Below are 20,071 nucleotides of genomic sequence, written 5' to 3' on the forward strand. Positions count from 1 at the left end.
TCCAGAGACATACAGTGCCTTGCATAAGTATTCACCCCCTTTGACTTTTCTACATTTTGTCATGGTATAACCACAGATTAAAATTTATTTCATCGTGAGTTTATGTAATGGACCAACACAAAATAGTGCATCATTTGGAAGTGGGGGGAAATATTACATGGATTTCACAATTATTTACAAATAAAAATCTGAAAAGTGTTGAGTGCATATGTATTCACCCCTTTACTGTGAAACCCTAACAAAGATCTGGTGCGACCAATTGCATTCACAAGTCACATTTGCAAGTCACATAATTAGTAAATAGGGTCCACCTGTCTGCAATTTAATCTCAGTATAAATACACCTGTTCTGTGACGGACTCAGAGTTTGTTGGAGATCATTACTGAACAAACAGCATCATGAAGACCAAGGAGCTCACCAAACAGGTCAGGGATAAAGTTGTGGAGAAATATGAAGCAGGGTTAGGTTAAAAAAAATATCCAGAGCTTTGAACATCTCTCTGAGCACCATAAAATCCATCATAAGAAAATGGAAAGAATATGGCACAACCGCAAACCTACCAAGAGGAGGCCGTCACCCACCCAAACTGAAGAGTCGGACAAGGAGAAAATTAATCAGAGAAGCAACCAGGAGGCCCATGGTTACTCTGGAGGAGTTGCAGAGATCCACAGCTGAGGTGGGAGAATCTGTCCACAGGACAACTATTAGTCGTCTACTCCACAAATCTGGCCTTTATGGAAGAGTGGCAAGAAGAAAGCCATTGTTGAAAGGGATCCATAAAAATCCCGTTTGGAGTTTGCCAGAAGCCATGGGAGACACAGCAAACATGTGGAAGAAGGTGCTTTGGTCAGATGAGACCAAAATTGAACTATTTGGCCTCAATGCAAACGCTATGTGTGGCGAAACCCAACACTGCCCATCACCCTGAGCACACCATCCCAACAGTGAAATATGGTGGTGGTAGCATCATGCTGTGGGGATGCTTCTCTTCAGCAGGTACAGGGAAACTGGTCAGAATAGAGGGAAAGATGGATGGAGCCAAATACAGGGAAATCCTTGAAGAAATTGATGCAGTCTGCAAAGACTTGAGACTGGGGCGGAGGTTCATCTTCCAGCAGGACAATGACCCTAAACATACAGCCAGAGCTACAAAGGAATGGTTTGGATTAAAGAATGTTAATGTCTTAAAATGGCCCAGTCAAAGCCCAGACCTCAATCCAATAGAGAATCTATGGCAAGACTTGAAGATTGCGGTTCACAGACGGTCTCCATCCAATCTGACTGAGCTTCATCTTTTTTGCCAAGAAGAATGGACAAACCTTTCCATCTCTAGATGTGCAAAGCTGGTAGAGACATACCCCAAAAGACTTGCAGCTGTAATTGCATGCAGCGAAGGGGGTTCTACCAAGTATTGACACAGGGGGTGAATACTTATGCACCCAACAGATGTCAACTTTTGTTCTCATTATTGTTTGTGTCACAATAAAATTTATTTTGCACCTCCAAAGTACTATGCATGTTTTGTTGATCAAACGGGAAAAAGTTTATTTAAGTCTATCTGAATTCCAGTTAGTAACAGTACATAATGGGGAAAAAGTCCAAGGGGGGTGAATACTTATGCAAGGCACTGTATTTCCGTTTGTGGGATTATAACAGTTGTCATTGCTTACTCTCAACAATTGATTTGTGTTCATAAACATTTGTCATTTATGGTTTTGCATACTGTTAAATAGATTACAGTAAAATATGGTGCAGACATTAATTTTCCCCACAGGATGAATTGTAATTACCTTGGACATTCCCTGACTAATCATGAAGAGCCACCATCAAGTCACTAAACTCTGGCATGTGAGCAGACTGTGATAACACTGTATTAGCACACTTGCATTCGCATTTTGTTCAACAGTAAGCAGTAAGAACAGGCCTTAGTCCAGCCTCACAGAGCTGCTAGTAAGGCATAGACCCTTTGTCTCGTAGGGTTCTGTCCCAGGCTATGGAGCGCCTGCTAATCAGTGTCTCCATTAACTCATAGTGACAGAAACCACAAAATAAAGAAAACCTGGAAATAGTTCGTCTGAAAAGCGTGAGTAACCCGTAAAGTAAACTGCATACACAGCAGTGACTGAATTAAATGTTATCGGGTGAATGTGAAGGAGCTTGGGATGTGAATAGGTCTAGCTTTTAATAGTAGCGGGCCAATTCAATTCATCTCGTAACACAAGTGTCATAGGTATTCTTAACTCCATAAAGTGACATCCGATCCCTAGATAGGCTAGGACAACACCTCTTTTTGTGTGGAATACCATCTTGTGTACATGCCTGTTTGACTAATTGCCCGTTATTGTTTTTATGTTCTATTCTATTCTATTAGACAGGTTGCAAAAGCAAACACTGCATTTTATCCTTGCTCCATTTTGGACCAACCTAAAAAAAAAATTATGTGATTGCCCGCTCAGATTTTTTCGACTACTACCATTTCTACTACAGTCTCAGGCTTTACCTCGCAGCTCATCTCAGGAACATACAGACCACAGAGGGGTATCTTCCTGTCATGAGCAATATAATGTGAGGAAGTGATACTAAAAACACAGCTTCTATATGGCTTTTCACCAAGTCTGGCGAGCCTAGGCTGTTGTGGTTTTTGTCCCAGTAGTGAAAAGATACAGCAGAGCCCATTCTGGCACATAAGCGCCTACGCTGGGGAGGGGTAGCAGGATGGGAAACCATTTTTAGAAACTCAGGGGGCGTACAGGGAACCATGGGTTGTTGTGAATAAGCCCAGTGTGTTTCTGGTTCACGTATCTCTCTCCTGCTGTGTTTGATGTTTAATGTTTTTAGCTGGGTGAGCCGTGGAGGCTTTGGTCACGACTGATCTCAATATTGTAGGTTTTAACGTGTGAATAACCAGCAGGTTTTACACACGGCAGACACTGAGTCGTAAAAGGAGAGTGTGTGGACGGTACAGTGGCAGAAACAGGTGAGTCTGTCAGCATGTGTAAAGCATTAATAACTTCTGCATTTTGATATATCCTCTCACCAAATGAGATTATTCCTACACTGCTTTGCCAATGATGCTGTTGCAATTACAGTTACATTGTTTACACTTTGCAGTAATACTGTGTAACTATTATATTTAATTTACTGTATCTTTATTTCTTTTCTAATATTTATAGGTAGAAGAGGACCTGTTTCCTCTGTAGATAGGCTCATTTTAAGCTAATGGAAACGTGATTTGTAGTTTCAGGTGATTAAACATCAATGAAAGTATAATTATGAATATTATATTACATTTCTACCAATAGTTCCTCCTAACTCCTACACTGATTCTTTAAAGACAGTAAAAAGGGGCTCAGCTGCAGGGAACTCAGTGCTTCCACAGGGGGCTTTAATCATCTTTACATAAAACTCTGGCCACTGGTGGCAGCACAGAGCACACTGCTACTATGCAGGTCTCAAGTTGTGCATGAGAAAGAAACCGTGCACCATCTTTGATAAGACATGATTTCTTCTGACTGAAGGTAGGGTTGGTAAGTTGTTTCCAAAATACTTTTTATTTTATTTGTTGAAATCCTCTTCACGTTCCGGTAGCCATTAATAAATAAAGTTGTCTGAAAAAAAGGCATCTTCAGCCGGAGACACATACATCGCTGAAGCAGAGACGTTAGTCAAGTTAGCGAGCTAGTCAGTTTTGCAGGCAGTGCCCCGTTCATGTGGGCGTGGCTTTGACGATAGGGCTGATGGGAGGTGCTGGGATGTAACGGTTGGATTTTTTAAGTGTAGTGTCCTTTTGCTTTTTTCCCCAGGATTACCAACCCTAGCTTTAAATGGTAAACAACTCTCCTTGTTGTCATGTTGATTGTTTTTTTTGCTATAGATGTTATATTTCCCCACATTATTAGTCATAAAAGCAATCGCCAACCATATGGTGAGTTCAGATTTACAACAGTCTTCCCAAAGGAAATGTTATGAGAAACTAAATTGTCCAAGTTTTTAGAGACAGGCGATAAATCAAGCTTCTGCCAATGTGCACGTTCTTTCTGAATATCGGGTCTCATATTTGAAAACGTATGTGTGGATTTCAGGTTTACGTGGGTTTTGCATTAATCTGCTTCAGGTTGGGTCCTAAGGTGATGGAGACCTTTACAACTGTAATCTGTAGCATGAACATCCAAATGAACATTCAACCATTTAACAGCCTGATTAATAGTGTCATGATGGTTGATCAGGACTGGCCAGCATGAAGCACTGATCATACCAGACCATGTACCAGCAGAACTACACTGCACAGAGAAAGTGTGTGTTTTATAGGTTCGGAATTGACCTTTTCATTTGTGTGAAATGGATTGTGCTTTTAACTTTTTAGTATTATCTTTTATTATTATTATTACAATTTATCATCTTTTCCTTGCAACATCCACCATCAGGTTGCTTTAAAAAAACTGGGGATCCACGGACAAGCCCTTGGCCAGACCATAAAAGAAATATCACACATTGCAGAACGCTGCAGCCAATGGCTCTGGATCAGGAGGAAAAATCCCAACAATCTTGTCCTACATTCTAAAATGGGACAGTGTTTAGTTTAAAAAGGGTAATGATGTCTGATCTACTGAGCGGGCCACATGGCTTTCATAGTACTGCCATACGAGCCAGTAGCCAGTCAGATTTACCTTTAGCCTCAGTGTACTATCAAGTTCGGCCTGTATCATTGATTACAAAGCCAAAACACTTGATGAGGCTAAGGTGCACAACTGAAGTTATGTCCCTAACAGCCGCTGGTGGCCACTAACACCTGCTAACATCTACTGGTAGTTGGTAACTTAAACTGTGCAGAAGACCTTCAAATGTACAAGGGATATTCACCATCTTGTCCTATATTCTAAAAGTTATACAGCTGCACTGTAAATATCCTATCCTCCATATTTGTGGCAGTGAATAATGAGTCGAGGGAAAACAGGTGCAGCAGGAAACCAAATAACTTTCAAAAGCAGGAAGCACCTGTTGTTGTTTATCTTCAGATTGATTTGATTAATATGGTTTTGAATTGAGTCTCGGAACAGTGTAACTACAGATAAAATACAGTATACATAATCTTGACTGGGCTGTGTTTCAGTGACATGAAAGGGAGATGCAAGAGAGTGAGTGGGTATAATGCGCATTATACAGTATGTGTGCATTCACCCGTTTGGTACGGAAGTGCGTGTTTGCTACATGTGAGTTAAGAATAGTGGCTAGAAGGTGATATGTTCAGACAAGTGGTCGAGCACGAAGGCTCAAGAACAGCATCAGTATTTTCCCACTGCCCCTGCTGTAGCCTGGGAGACGGTTCCCTCAGTGAGGCAGAAAGAAGAGAGATGAAGAAACCACATCAAGTCATGGGGAAGCTGATGAGGAGGTGCCACACAGTGAGTGACCTGGAGAACAGTGCATCCCTGCTCGGCCTGTAGGCTGCTAGCAGGCTGAGAGTGAGGAGATGCAGCAGAGACTCGGTCTGACTCACAGAGACGAGTCTCAGAAGAGGAGATGGGAGCGTGGTGATCTAAGCTGGCGTCCATATGTGGGAGGACAAGCTTTGCTTTCACGTCCACTCCATCCGTCTTTTAAAATGACAATAAGTGGTTGTATTAAATTCTTAATTGTCGATACAAAAGTGGACGTTTCCATGTGATAATTGAAGCGTGTGGCTTCATGGGAGCTTTAACATTTGTTGCGGTAAACATGTGTAGCTCAAGTGTTGTCACACGAGTAGAAGAATGTGCTATGTAAATATTTATGACCTATAGCTAGATAATCAAACACTACAATAAACAATGCGAGAAAATAATGTTGGGGATCAAAACCACCGACCTCAGGTTAGTGGACAACCCGCCTCAGCCGCCCCACTATTGTTCGTTACCCTTTCAAAATGACTTTCTATTATCAAGCCCCTTCAGCAACTTTTTTTTCTCGTAGAAACACTTAGCGACAAATGCTAGCCACATCTTCGACAATCTTAAGCTACTTTCCATCTAAGAGTCACCGGTGTTGACCTGCGAGCAAGAGGCACAGCGTTCTCTGAGTTCATTCTGTTCCGGAGCCGCAGTTTGTGACCGAGACAGAGGCTGTGCACAGTGGGACAGACAAAAGCTGCTTTCATACATGCGCCGCAAACCTGAACTTTCCCTGATATTATGAGTATGTGTCAACACAAATGTTCAAATCAGTTGAACCAGACATCAAACTGACTTTACACAGCCAGTTCCCCAGTACAAAAGTCTGTATGGTGTCCAACTGAGTCGATGAGCAAACATCATGGAGGATTCATTTGTATTAGTGAGTTGCAACAATATGCTAATTAACACATTGCAGTTCCACAACAGTTTTCAAAGATGTTCTGAATTTCTCACATTGACCTTGCACTGTCCAGCCTTATACTCAGATTTGAACTAGTCTTGGTATTTATTAGATTAGTTTACTGTCAGTGGGGCATTAATGTAATAATAGACTGGAAATTCAAAAGTGACAGGGCCACTGACACTGCACCAAGGCAACAAGACGGTTTTATAGCAAACTGCTCACAGAGCCAATGTAAAAATCTTACTTGATAGAGATACAATCCTTCAGCTGAGCAGAGACCCCGACAAGCTTGCAGTGGTTCTTGATGTAGCTGGTGTTGGTCAGAACAAATTTCTTCTTGTACATTTTCCCCACTTCAAAGTCCTAAAAAAGACAATAAAAAATATTCTAAATCATTATGTTGCCTTTAAAATACACCAAACAAAGCTAAATAACCAAAACCTGACTGTTAACATAAATTTAAATGGAAAACTTGCACATAACACCTCCATCTATTGCATTAGAATTCCTCTGTTATAGTCTGAAGTCAGAAGTGTTGTTTTTAAAAAAGCCATTAGTGTGATACCTTGAAGAGGATGACCTCTGGTTTGCTGATGAATGAAGGCCCTTTCCACTTTTTTCCATGAACTTGTTTTGCAGGCACGTTGAGCTTTCCACTGGTCATTGCAGCTTCTTCCTGCTTCACTTCCGTTTGCACCAGGGTTGTCTTCTCATTGAGGAGTTTCTGTAACCACACAGTGGAGCAACGGCAAATAACAATCGTTATAATGAAACTGTCGAATTTCAGGCTCAAAGTTCATGGCTCTTACATAAATACAGCACTAAAATGCCCGAAAATATTAAGGACACTCATGATCCTCTGAATAGCAAGGCTATTATGTGAGTAAGAACTGTGTGTAATATTCTATAACTGAAAGTAAATCTAAAAATTTACATAATGTTATTAAGCTGCTAGATAATGTAAGATCATAAATAATTCAACCTTAAATCATGTAATAAACCGAGGAGTCTTAGTTCACCGTTATATAGGAAGTAGGAGACCACTTTATTGCTTTACATGTGTATGAACATGTAGATTTATCTTTTACTTAAGTTAATTGTTTCCAATGTCACAGTCAATGACCATATCCAAAACTAATATGTTATTTCAGTTTTATCAATGTCTTATCTTATCTGTATTAGATGGATAGATGGATAAATGTTAGCTGATAAGTAAAAATAATGACAAAGATTATACAGCACATATGTCACGCTGTCAGACAGTGTAGAATAAGAATGTAGAAACAGTTTTCCAAGATTAAATCTACTTAAGGAAATTGGCTACCTGTCAGTATCTACATGTGAAACTGTGTTTTTAAAGGTCCTATTTTACTTTTTATGGTTTTGGTCATTTTACCTCTGCTCTAATTTCCCCTGTGCTGTAGAGCACTTGAAGTGAATGAATCATCTTATTAGCTTTGCTACGTTGCCGTGCTCGTCTGGCCATTACTGTGTGGAGAAGTAGCCTTTTGATGAGAGCATCAGTACGATCTGTATGTTTGGAGGCGAGATCACTTCCACTCGACTTGTCACTCGCTCAGAGCTCTGAGCTGTAACACCGCCGCTCGCTCTCAGGCCTCAAAGGCCACCAGCACAATCCGAAGTGATGCCTGTCGCCTCACATTTCAAGGGTGTAGGGCCGGATGAGACAATAGAGCAGACTCACCTCAATGGCAGGGGGCTACAGACACTCCGGCCTCAATAGCCCTTCAGCAAGGCATGTGATTGATATGATAGTTAGAGAATAACAGTAGATCTGATCAAAACTTTTAACCTCCCCACACTTCTAGGGAAATATTTGAATTTTCTAGTCTACAGTTTTCCTCCGACTGAATTAGAAAATCTGTGCTTGTTGCCTACAGGCACGGAGTGTATTGTTTGCTAACATGTTTGTATTAAGAGAAAAGATCAGTGTGATGCTTCTATTGTAACAAGAAAAATGTATCAATAGATGTTTTTAAGAATTTTACCAGATTCAAATAAAACATTTTGATATGTGTGTTAAAGGTAAGAAATTTCTGAAATAATAAAGATAGTTTTAATATGTTTTGACTTTTTTTTACTTGATTGAAGACTTAAAATATAGAAAATTAAATTGATAACTACAGTTGTTGCCAGGGTTGATTGACTAACAATTTAATTGACTAGTTGTTTCAGTATAAATCAGAGGCATTTGAAATGTAAATTTGTCTTAATTCAAACATTGTTGGAACAACAGAAGAGCTAATATCTATGAATAGTACCAGTCCAAACACAATTCCCTCAGCACTGTGGTCTGATTGATGACCTGGCCGGGGTTTGGAAAGATTTGTGTTTCCTCTGTGACACATGGTGTCATGTTTTCACTTTCCACCTTCCAGCGATGAACTTCACCGTGACCAAGTAGATGATCAACCCCTCAAGATCCCATCCACCCTGCATGCATATGCCCCCACCACCCACTAGTAAGGCAGGAACATTTACATGATTCCTCACTGGCCTCAGATCTGCAATCTCTGAAAGTTGCGTTAATGAAAACACAATAAGTCGAAAGAACATCTACAGGGAACTGGAACTGTGTTTTCTACTGATGCAACCTTACACACTAATTTCCAATCAACCTGATTAAAAAGTGAACCAGAAACCAGTTTTGACATTCACATAGACACTGCTAAATGTCAAATTAATATAAATATTGCCTTTCAGTGGAATTATGAATTTAATTATGGAATTATCATGTGTCAGATAGGAAATGTTTCTGCTAAAATATGCAATAAGCACAGCCATAAAGGAAATGATATGCCTGCAGTGAATGGGACAAGATTTATGAGGGTTTAATTTTAGCAACTTGCAGGGATTTGTGTGCGGCTGTTCTTTTATTGCACCTTGTACTTCTCGTCCCACAGCCCAGAACACTCAGGCTGAGCCAAGCTGTCAGCGAGACTCAGGTGGTCCACTTCCTGGCGCATGGTTTCCTCTGGGTCCTCATCATCAGAGGAAGCTGACGATGAGCTGCTGAGGCCACATGTCTCTCTCAACTGCTGGACAAATGCACAAAGATGTCTGGTCATAATTGTTCAGAATGCACTCAATATCTCTCCGGGCTTCACAAATGAAATGGCATCTTCAGATGTTAAGAACCACTCACAGCTGTGGCTCTCTCCTCTGTGGCTGGTGGGGGTCTGGGTTCCAGGTAGTTCCAGTCTCCTACCCTCCCCAGAGATGACAACTTGTCAGTGCTTGAGATATTAGGCAGTTTCGCCTGCTGCCTCGTTCTGCTCTTCACCAGCTGTTCCTTCTGGATGATTTTTTCGACAATCACCTTCTTTGACTTCTGTCTCTCTTCGAATTCCCTGAGAAGAGCAAATCAACAACACTGCATTTTACTGAAATGGGGTCACATATTCCACAGCGCAAAGCAAGAGAAAACACCCACACACTGCTGCATGGAGTGGGAGTGGAGGACATGCAAGTGGGAGAGGAGAGGAGAGGAGAGGAGAGGAGAGGAGAGAGAGAGAGGAGAGGAGAGGAGATTACGCACTCTTGTTTTTGTTTTATCGTCTCGAGTTGTTTCTGTTGGTGCATATGCCTGAAACTGTTAATGCCTTGGAACTCCAGGGATTCTCTCAATTGTTTTTGTTGTTGTTCTTTCTCCTGGGCATTTGCTTTAGCTCTGCTTTGTTTGATCCGAAAGCTCTCCTAAAGAAACAACAGCAGAGTAATGAAAACACATCAGATTACCATATGCATTAAACTGATCATCTGAACGAGAAGAAAGGGATGTTACGAAAACAATAACATGCACAGGAGTACTGTCAATAATAATAATGCACAGTCCAGATCTGAACCTACCCACTGAAACACGAATACAAATGTTGTCAGAGGAGAATTTGAGGTACTTGAAATCAGTGTACACAGTTTGTGATGGCATGCTTTGGGAACGTACAGTGTATATCAGCAAACAAATGATGATACAGATGATACAGAAGTAGCTGACAATACCTATACTGACACTTCACCAGCACTATTAATACATATTAGTGATAATATCCAACTGAGATTAAAAATGTTTTAACATAACCTCTTATATGTTTACTAAGTGCTACTTATAATACCTATACTAATACTACTATGGATATCCTATACTTCAATAAGTTTTATACATACATGTGTGTATGGTTTTTTATGCAGTCGGGTGCTTATTTTGCCTTTTTGGTGTCTTAGTATAAATCACATGAGGTTAAATTGTATCACTGCATCTTTAAAGCTTTTTATGTAAATAATGTATCACTGTATAAATGTTGTGCTTAAAAGGTTATCCATGTAAGCACTTAAATGATCTTATATTGTACTATTCATATTGCAGCTACAGAAAAAGTGAATAATACATGGGACAACAGCCTGTGTATCATCATTACCGAATCAGTCTGGGTAGCTGCTGTTTCTTACTTGTGTGGCTGCTATGTTGGATTTCAGTGACTCGACAGCTTGTATCCTCTTCTCCTGTAACTGTCTGTTCTGTTCCTCCTTCTCTGCCTCCTCCTGATGCAGCCTGGACGAAACAGGGACAATCGCGAAGCATGCGAATGGTCAAATATACAAAATCTGCTATTTCTGCTTGAAACAAAAAATTCCAGAACCTGAACAATACAAAGATTAATCATAATAACTCACAGAGACCCACAGAGCTGTTACGTGATAAATATAACAAAGAAATACAAAAACTATCTTTTTAAACCATATAAGATTTCTGTTAAAACTGGATATATGTCTTCCTGTGATTGGCTGAAAGTTTTGGCTGTTACTAGGTAATGGCTTCTTTTACTTCTTTGAGCACAGATATAATGTTAAACAAAGATAGTGTCCTACTATATAAACAAACAACTATTCTCTTTTGCTTGTGGGCAGGTTGTCATGATCTAGGAGGATAATCAACTCAAAGCATTGGTTATTGAAAATTACATGTGCTGCGAGGGGGCAGAAAAAATTGATGCTTAGAATAAAAACTTCAGTGTTCAAGGTAATGAAGGATCGAAATAGTCAGTGCACCAGTGTAGCTCACTCATGTACATTTTAATAGCTTTTGGACAACAATGGAGCTCCGGCACAGACAACAACTTGTTAGTGGGGTAAAATTATTTGTTGTATTTTTGTCTTTTCATGGATTTCTGGCAATAAGAAAAAAGAAATATATATACACTACCGTTCAAAAGTTTGGGGTCACTTAGAAATTTCCTTATTTTTCAAAGAAAAGCACTGTTTTTTTCAATGAAGATAACATTAAATTAATCAGAAATACACTCTATACATTGTTAATGTGGTAAATGACTATTCTAGGTGGAAACGTCTGGTTTTTAATGAAATATCTACATAGGTGTATAGAGGCCCATTTCCAGCAACTATCACTCCAGTGTTCTAATGGTACATTGTGTTTGCTAATCGCCTTAGAAGACTAATGGATGATTAGAAAACCCTTGAAAACCCTTGTGCAATAATGTTAGCAGAGCTGAAAACTGTTTTGCTGGTGAGAGAAGCTATAAAACTGGCCTTCCTTTGAGCTAGTTGAGTATCTGGAGCATCACATTTGTGGGTTCGATTATACTCTCAAAATGGCCAGAAAAAGAGAACTTTCATGTGAAACTCGCCAGTCTATTCTTGTTCTTAGAAATGAAGGCTATTCCATGCGAGAAATTGCGAAGAAACTGAAAATGTCCTACAACGGTGTGTACTACTCCCTTCAGAGAACAGCACAAACGGGCTCTAACCAGAGTAGAAAGAGAAGTGGGAGGCCCCGGTGCACAACTCAGCAAGAAGACAAGTATATTAGAGTCTCTAGTTTGAGAAATAGACGCCTCACAGGTCCTCAACTGGCAGCTTCTTTAAATGGTACCCGGAAAACGCCAGTGTCAACGTCTACAGTGAAGAGGCGACTCCGGGATGCTGGCCTTCTAGGCAGAGTGGCAAAGAAAAAAGCCATATCTGAGACTGGCCAATAAAAAGAAAAGATTGATATGGGCAAAAGAACACAGACATTGGACAGAGGAAGATTGGAAAAAAGTGTTATGGACAGACGAATCAAAGTTTGAGGTGTTTGGATCACACAGAAGAACATTTGTGAGACGAGAACAGGTGAAAAGATGCTGGAAGAGTGCCTGACGCCATCTGTCAAGCATGGTGGAGGTAATGTGATGGTCTGGGGCTGCTTTGGTGCTGGTAAAGTGGGAGATTTGTACAAGGTAAAAGGGATTTTAAATAAGGAAGGCTATCACTCCATTTTGCAACGCCATGCCATACCCTGTGGACAGCGCTGATTGGAGCCAATTTCCTCCTACAACAGGACAATGACCCAAAGCACACCTCCAAATTATGCAAGAACTATTTAGGGAAGAAGCAGGCAGCTGGTATGCTGTCTGTAATAGAGCAGCCAGCGCAGTCACCAGATCTCAACCCCATTGAGCTGTTGTGGGAGCAGCTTGACCGTATGGTACGCAAGAAGTGCCCATCAAGCCAATCCAACTTGTGGGAGGTGCTTCAGGAAGCGTGGGGTGAAATTTCTACAGATTACCTCAACAAATTAACAGCTAGAATGCCAAAGGTCGGCAATGCTGTAATTGCTGCAAATGGAGCATTCTTTGACGAAAGCAAAGTTTGAAGAACAAAATTAATATTTCAAATAAAAATCATTATTTCTAACCTTGTCAATGTCTTGACTATATTTTCTATTCATTTTGCAACTCATTTGATAAATAAAAGTGGGAGTTTTCATGGAAAAAACGAAATTGTCTGGGTGACCCCAAACTTTTGAACGGTAGTGGATATTTGCCATTCTTATCCTTTAAGATTTAGAGTGCGTACATTTTTGCGCAGTATTTTAGATTTCCAAAACGTTTCCTTTAAAAGGGCAAAACCATCATGTATATTGAAGGTTGTATGATTCCTACACAGATATAGGGATGTTTGTGAACTATAATGACAAATGAATCCCTGCATAGACCTGTTCACTTTCAGCTATAACGTTGCTGTGTGACTTTGAGCTCTTTCAAGTATTTTATCAGTCCTGCTCATAACATTTTGCCAGTAGTTGTACACATGATCAATTGGATGTGTCAAATCTCCAATGGGTGCTGTGTGATTCCTAATTCTCTTGTTCTAGTCTGAGTCCTGTTTATTGGCTTACGAGCTGATTACCTTTTAATGGTCTCTTTCAAGTACTTGGCTGTTATCTTGCAGTTCGCCTGGTGCTCTTCAATTTTCTTCTGACATTCACGCTCCTCTTTTTTCTTCATGATGACCTGTTTGCTATCAGAACACAATCACAGACACGTCATTTCGTTGCCCAAATAAAAAAAAAATTGTATGACTTAACAGGTGCATTATAAGTGGTTCCCCTAATCATATGTATTTTACCAACTTGTTTATATAGTGAGATCAATTACCAGTTGTCTAAACAGCATACAAAAGCAGTACACAAAAAAACCAGATGTGTGTATATGAAGAAGGTTTTTGTTTTGTTTCCCCTACTCCTTGAGTTGCTGAATCTTGAGCTGAAGGTTCTGGGTTGCTTCTCTTTCCTGCCGCAGCCTTGTTGCTGCCTTCTGGACCTTAAGGTCCTGGAAGAGCAGCTCCTCCTCCTGCAGCTCCTGCCGGAGCGAAGAGAATCTGCTGAGCTCCACCTCCACCTCATTCAGCTCCCGTCTGAAGAGCCAGGACGTAGGATGAGATAAAGTGTAGACAGAAGAGCAAGCAACAAATTCTGACCGGTGGTGTATATGTATTTGATCAGTCAGAAGAGAAGTAGACATGTGTTTTGAGAAATTAGCAAACTCAACAACAACAACTCCAAACTCAGGACAACACTGTAATGTGGATTCAACCTTTTGCCGGATGACTTTACATGTTTGTTTTCTGTGTCACTGTGTTTATGTAATGGTCCTATGAAATAGATAAATGAGGGGACTACTTTTTAATAATACTAATGCCCAGCAGAATAAGACCTTACTGTGAAACCATTTTTCTCTCTGACTCACTTTAGCTGCTTCAGCTCAGTGTTGATGCGGCCTTCCAGCTCCTCTTCACTCTGCAGCTTTTGACACAAATGCTTGTGCTGGGTTCGTAAACGAAACACTGCCACGCTACAGAATCAAAAAAAACAAGGAGTGGAGGGAAGAAACATCTCATATCCTGCATGGATATATAATAGAGGCCGGCCAATGTTTTGCCTATTTTAAACTCACCTGTTGTCTGCTGCTTTCTGTTGGTCTATCTCTTCCTCCAAAGTATCCCTCTGCTCCTCCAAACTTTTAACATTCTCACTACAGAGTTTCAGCTCTTCTCTGGAAAACAAACATAAGGTAAAAGAGAAAAGTCTAAGTGTTTTCAAGGCTGTTAAAGTGTTCAGAGCATTAGGCTAATTGATTTCCTTGTGGCCATTGCAACAAACTGAGGGTAATTTTGTCGGCTAAAGCAATCTAATGAAGATTCGGTAAAAGCAGAGAGTGGACACATACACATGCACACACACACATCAACAGCTTTGAATTGCCCAGTGTTCTTTTTGCAGTCTAATGGTGTGAAACACAACAATCTGTGACTGGAGGGAAAACTGTCAAAGAAAATCATGGTACACTAAAAGCTGCCGACTGGTTAAAAGCCAGGTGTGCTTAGGTTCCATTAAACTCATGTTTGATCAGAGCGCAGTGCAGCTCGGAAATGACCTCTGATGCTTTGCACTAAAAGGAAAATGACAGCCATTTTTGTCGGGGACTGCATCACAGTTCATCGGCTGCTTAATGGCTCGACGTGCAGACAAATAAAGAGAGGGAAGAAAATTGGGGCGAGAGGACATTATTGGAAATGTTCTCTCTTCTGCTGAAATGATTTCCAGCAAATTGCTGAATCAATTGGTACAGAAATGATTGGCCCTGTAAAGACGGCAAGAGAGGTAAGACCTGGGAGAGTGGAATAACACTGAAAGAAAAAGATATTTCCAGAAACTGAAAAGATTGGGAGAAAATGCATGTTTTTCCTGGCAATGCAACAACCTGTGACAAAAAGACACCTGTGTTTCTTTGGTAGTCTTACAACTAAACAAATGCATAGTTTTCCATTACAAGTACAAGTGTCAGTCTATCTATGTTTAGGAGCTACTGTGGCTTTAGAAGTCTGCTGTGTGCCAGGTCCGGACCTGGTTTTCAGCACGCCATGCTCCTTCTGTCGGTGGAAAGAGTCCAGCTGGTCCAGGTTTCGCCTCAGCTTGAACATCCGTGCTGTCTCGTCATTACTCCTCTTCTGACCATAATCAGCCGCAGCCACAAGGTCACCATCGTCCTCTCTTTGGACAGATGCACAATGTTGTTTAGGAAAGGCTGCATATTCAAGTCCAACTTTGCATTTTGCACATAGATAGAATGATCCTACAATTATTCCTGAAAGTGTTTACTGGGATCTTGCCATGTAGAAAACATAAATTTCATATTTTGTATTTAAATATCGTTGTGAGAATCACAATGAGTTACAATGAATTGATGTTCTATGGAGGCTACGAACAAGGAGATGACATGGTTGATGCATAAACATGTACATGTCATTGTCGAAAAGAGAAATGATTCACAGAAAATCTAATAAATACTTACTCAGACAACTGTTCTAGCCAATCCAAATCAGGAGGAAGAGGAGGCTCCTGGTGTGAACCTTTATCTGAAATATATACCGACATTAAATAAGGATATCCCACTCTCTTTGAACTAAGCACATATGTTTATCAATAATAGTGAATTACAGAGAAGAATGTGTCTCCACAAGCATCGGGCTACAACAGGGGCTGTCACTCACCTGACATCATGTGCAATAAGGGCAAGCTCAAATCGTGGCAGCGGTAGCTCGTAAGGCACTTCCGGTGTCAACAGAAACTGCCACTGATGTGTGAAGGCATTTAAACAGCGGCAGCTGCCTTTGTTGCGACACTATTTAGAGGCAGCTGTCTTTGTTGTCACACTGCCGTTGACATCAAAAACTGGTTACATCACCTTGGCAGTCTTGACATGATTTGCCCCGAGACTCTTCTGTGGATCGGAAAGTACAACTGACTTACTCTTTGTAATATGAAACACTATAGGCTTACACCATGAAATTGTCTCTAACGCAGATAAATGGAAACTAACAATACATTCAAAAAACTGATTTGCAAATCTGCAGAAAAAGACCAGATACTGAATCAGATAAATGCACAATAGGCTACATAAATATACAGATGGAGATACCGGAATGTACAGATGGTAATACGGCAAAATGTAAAATAGCCTGCACGTATCCAACAGCAATATCACTTTATTTTAAATGCAGTTTAAAAAACACAATTACTAATCAATATCAGGGCCCAATACTTAAGAGAAGAAAATAACATCTTTACCTTGTTCTCCTTGATGTTTAGGGAAACCTAGTGTGGGTAGCCCAAACACTCGTCTACATTATGTGCTGACCAGTCAACTTATTTTTCCATGGAGAATGGATTTCTTTGGCTTTGAAAAAAATATTTTTATGTCATTTGTTCTGTGTCGCTGTTAGGAGTCTGAAGTGTGGCCCAGGCACATCCTATAAATGATCAGTAGACAAAAATAAAAGAATTAACATGGACCCATAAAATGCTTAATAAATCTTATTAAAGTTCAACTAAACCCCTAAAACATCTTTCAGATAAAAACCAATATATATGTGGATATTTAGTATAGAAAATATTTATTTGGGAATTTGTCCGTATTAAAATACAGCACATACGAGCACAGAAAGTAGAAAAGAATAAAACAGATGTGAAGGGATGACACCATAACTGTATGCAGTTATCAACCATCCAAGCCCCGGAACAATAACAAGTCAGTAAACGTTCACAAACTGGCCCAAATCTCCCTGAATAAGTCCCAAACAGCGGTAGTTGCTCTCAGACAGTGTGGCAACAGAGACTAAGATGCCTCCAAACAAAGGTGGGAGCTGGCGCGGCCGGTGCCCTAATGCAGCCGGGCAGCAGTGTGATTTCAAGTTGGAGTTCTATGACACAAAACATAGGCAAAGAATAAACAGAATTTAAGCAGAATCGGTACAAATATGACAAAGAAACCAGCCATATAAACAAGCATGTTTCACAAGATAAGTGGAGAAATACAGATCAATTATTCTTGGTGCTCAGAGCAGTAACACGCTGATAAACACTCATAAACTACGTATAAATCTCAGGGAATAAGTCACAAACAGCTGTTGCACCTGACAGCTGCCTTTACAAATCAGTGGCAGGTTTTGTCCCCGGAAGTGCCTCTACGAGCTTGTCTCTCTCCACATGATGATCAGCGCTGAGGTGCACATGATCCAACAGTCCACCACTGTGTGACACCACGTCACATGGACCTTCCGGGTCTGCACCGTCCATTTCACCTCATTAATGAACAGGCCAGCCTAACGAGAATAAGGGAAACTGTGCTCAGTGTCCCGATAAACCTCTTCAATAACTCACAACATTTGCCCATGTTCGTTGAATTACTGTCGGCAACTTCAGTGTTTAAAAAGCTGATATCCCAATTCAAGATGTTCATTGATAAATTAAATATATGCCGATTTAAAGCTGAGGTCTAACTGAATCGCATTATATGTTCAATCACATTTTGAGGTGTGCACGTAAGTAAATATAAGTAAGACAACGTACAATAACCGGATTTCTGAACAGAGTCTGGCGTGTCGTTTAAGTTCGCTACAGAAAAGTCGCTAGCTGGGCTCTGACAGCCAGTAAACACTAATGCTGAGTGTAAACTGTGTCCCATTTAAAACCAACACCTTCATTTAACAACACTGGTACGTGTGGTACCTGTGGTACCTGTGGTACCTGGCGCTGACGAGGATTTACTGCTCCTGCTACAAGTATCTGCACAAACCTTCTTCCTCGAACCGCAAACTTCATCCGCTTGTTACTGTTTCCATGGAGACGGAAAGCAAGGGGCGAGGCCTGAGCGTGAAACCAACTGATAGATAGATAGATGGATAGATGGATAGATAGATAGATAGATGGATGGATGGATGGATAGACAGATAGATAGATAGATAGATAGATAGATAGATAGATAGATAGATAGATGAAGCTACATTGCATAAGTATTCACCCCTTTGGACTTTTCTACATTTTGTCATGGTATAACCACAGATTAAAATTTATTTCATCGTGAGTTTATGTAATGGACCAACACAAAATAGTGCATCATTTGGAAGTGGGAAATATTACATGGATTTCACAATTATTTACAAATAAAAATCTGAAAAGTGTTGAGTGCATATGTATTCACCCCTTTACTGTGAAACCCTAACAAAGATCTGGTTCGACCAATTGCATTCACAAGTCACATTTGCAAGTCACATAATTAGTAAATAGGGTCCACCTGTCTGCAATTTAATCTCAGTATAAATACACCTGTTCTGTGACGGACTCAGAGTTTGTTGGAATCATTACTGAACAAACAGCATCATGAAGACCAAGGAGCTCACCAAACAGGTCAGGGATAAAGTTGTGGAGAAATATGAAGCAGGGTTAGGTTATAAAAAATATCCAGAGCTTTGAACATCTCTCTGAGCACCATAAAATCCATCATAAGAAAATGGAAAGAATATGGCACAACCGCAAACCTACCAAGGAGGCCGTCCACCCAAACTGAAGAGTCGGACAAGGAGAAAATTAATCAGAGAAGCAACCAGGAGGCCCATGGTTACTCTGGAGGAGTTGCAGAGATCCACAGCTGAGGTGGGAGAATCTGTCCACAGGACAACTATTAGTCGTCTACTCCACAAATCTGGCCTTAATGGAAGAGTGGCAAGAAGAAAGCCATTGTTGAAAGGGATCCATAAAAATCCCGTTTGGAGTTTGCCAGAAGCCATGTGGAGACACAGCAAACATGTGGAAGAAGGTGCTCTGGTCAGATGAGACCAAAATTGAACTTTTGGCCTCAATGCAAACGCTATGTGTGGCGAAACCCAACACTGCCCATCACCCTGAGCACACCATCCCAACAGTGAAATATGGTGGTGGTAGCATCATGCTGTGGGGATGCTTCTCTTCAGCAGGTACAGGGAAACTGGTCAGAATAGAGGGAAAGATGGATGGAGCCAAATACAGGAAATCCTTGAAGAAAATCTGATGCAGTCTGCAAAGACTTGAGACTGGGGCGGAGGTTCATCTTCCAGCAGGACAATGACCCTAAACATACAGCCAGAGCTACAAAGGAATGGTTTGGATTAAAGAATGTTAATGTCTTAAAATGGCCCAGTCAAAGCCCAGACCTCAATCCAATAGAGAATCTATGGCAAGACTTGAAGATTGCGGTTCACAGACGGTCTCCATCCAATCTGACTGAGCTTCATCTTTTTGCCAAGAAGAATGGACAAACCTTTCCATCTCTAGATGTGCAAAGCTGGTAGAGACATACCCCAAAGACTTGCAGCTGTAATTGCAGCGAAAGGGGGTTCTACCAAGTATTGACACAGGGGGTGAATACTTATGCACCCAACAGATGTCAACTTTTTTTCTCATTATTGTTTGTGTCACAATAAAATTTATTTTGCACCTCCAAATACTATGCATGTTTTGTTGATCAAACGGAAAAAGTTTATTTAAGTCTATTTGAATTCCAGTTAGTAACAGTACATAATGGGAAAAAGTCCAAGGGGTGAATACTTATGCAAGGCACTGTAG

At 40.6% G+C, this 20,071-nt stretch overlaps 1 protein-coding gene across 1 annotated transcript; it reads right to left on the minus strand.

Moving 5' to 3' along the window:
* Positions 1 to 6,573: 6,573 nt before the first annotated feature.
* LOC124851951 (cilia- and flagella-associated protein 74-like) lies at positions 6,574 to 18,328 on the minus strand. Its single transcript, XM_047340170.1, has 15 exons — positions 18,267 to 18,328; positions 16,760 to 16,941; positions 16,183 to 16,412; positions 15,984 to 16,047; positions 15,536 to 15,682; positions 14,586 to 14,684; positions 14,379 to 14,483; positions 13,873 to 14,046; positions 13,540 to 13,650; positions 10,801 to 10,903; positions 9,893 to 10,050; positions 9,500 to 9,704; positions 9,237 to 9,392; positions 6,899 to 7,057; positions 6,574 to 6,696 (listed from the first exon to the last, which is right to left on the minus strand). Exons 3-15 carry the CDS (start codon positions 16,190 to 16,192, stop codon positions 6,574 to 6,576), a joined length of 1,614 nt encoding a protein of 537 aa, XP_047196126.1. The 5' UTR covers positions 16,193 to 16,412; positions 16,760 to 16,941; positions 18,267 to 18,328.
* Positions 18,329 to 20,071: the final 1,743 nt, after the last annotated feature.

Source organism: Hippoglossus stenolepis, chromosome 6 (genome assembly GCF_022539355.2).
Source record: "Hippoglossus stenolepis isolate QCI-W04-F060 chromosome 6, HSTE1.2, whole genome shotgun sequence".
NCBI classification, from domain to species: Eukaryota; Metazoa; Chordata; class Actinopteri; order Pleuronectiformes; family Pleuronectidae; genus Hippoglossus; species Hippoglossus stenolepis.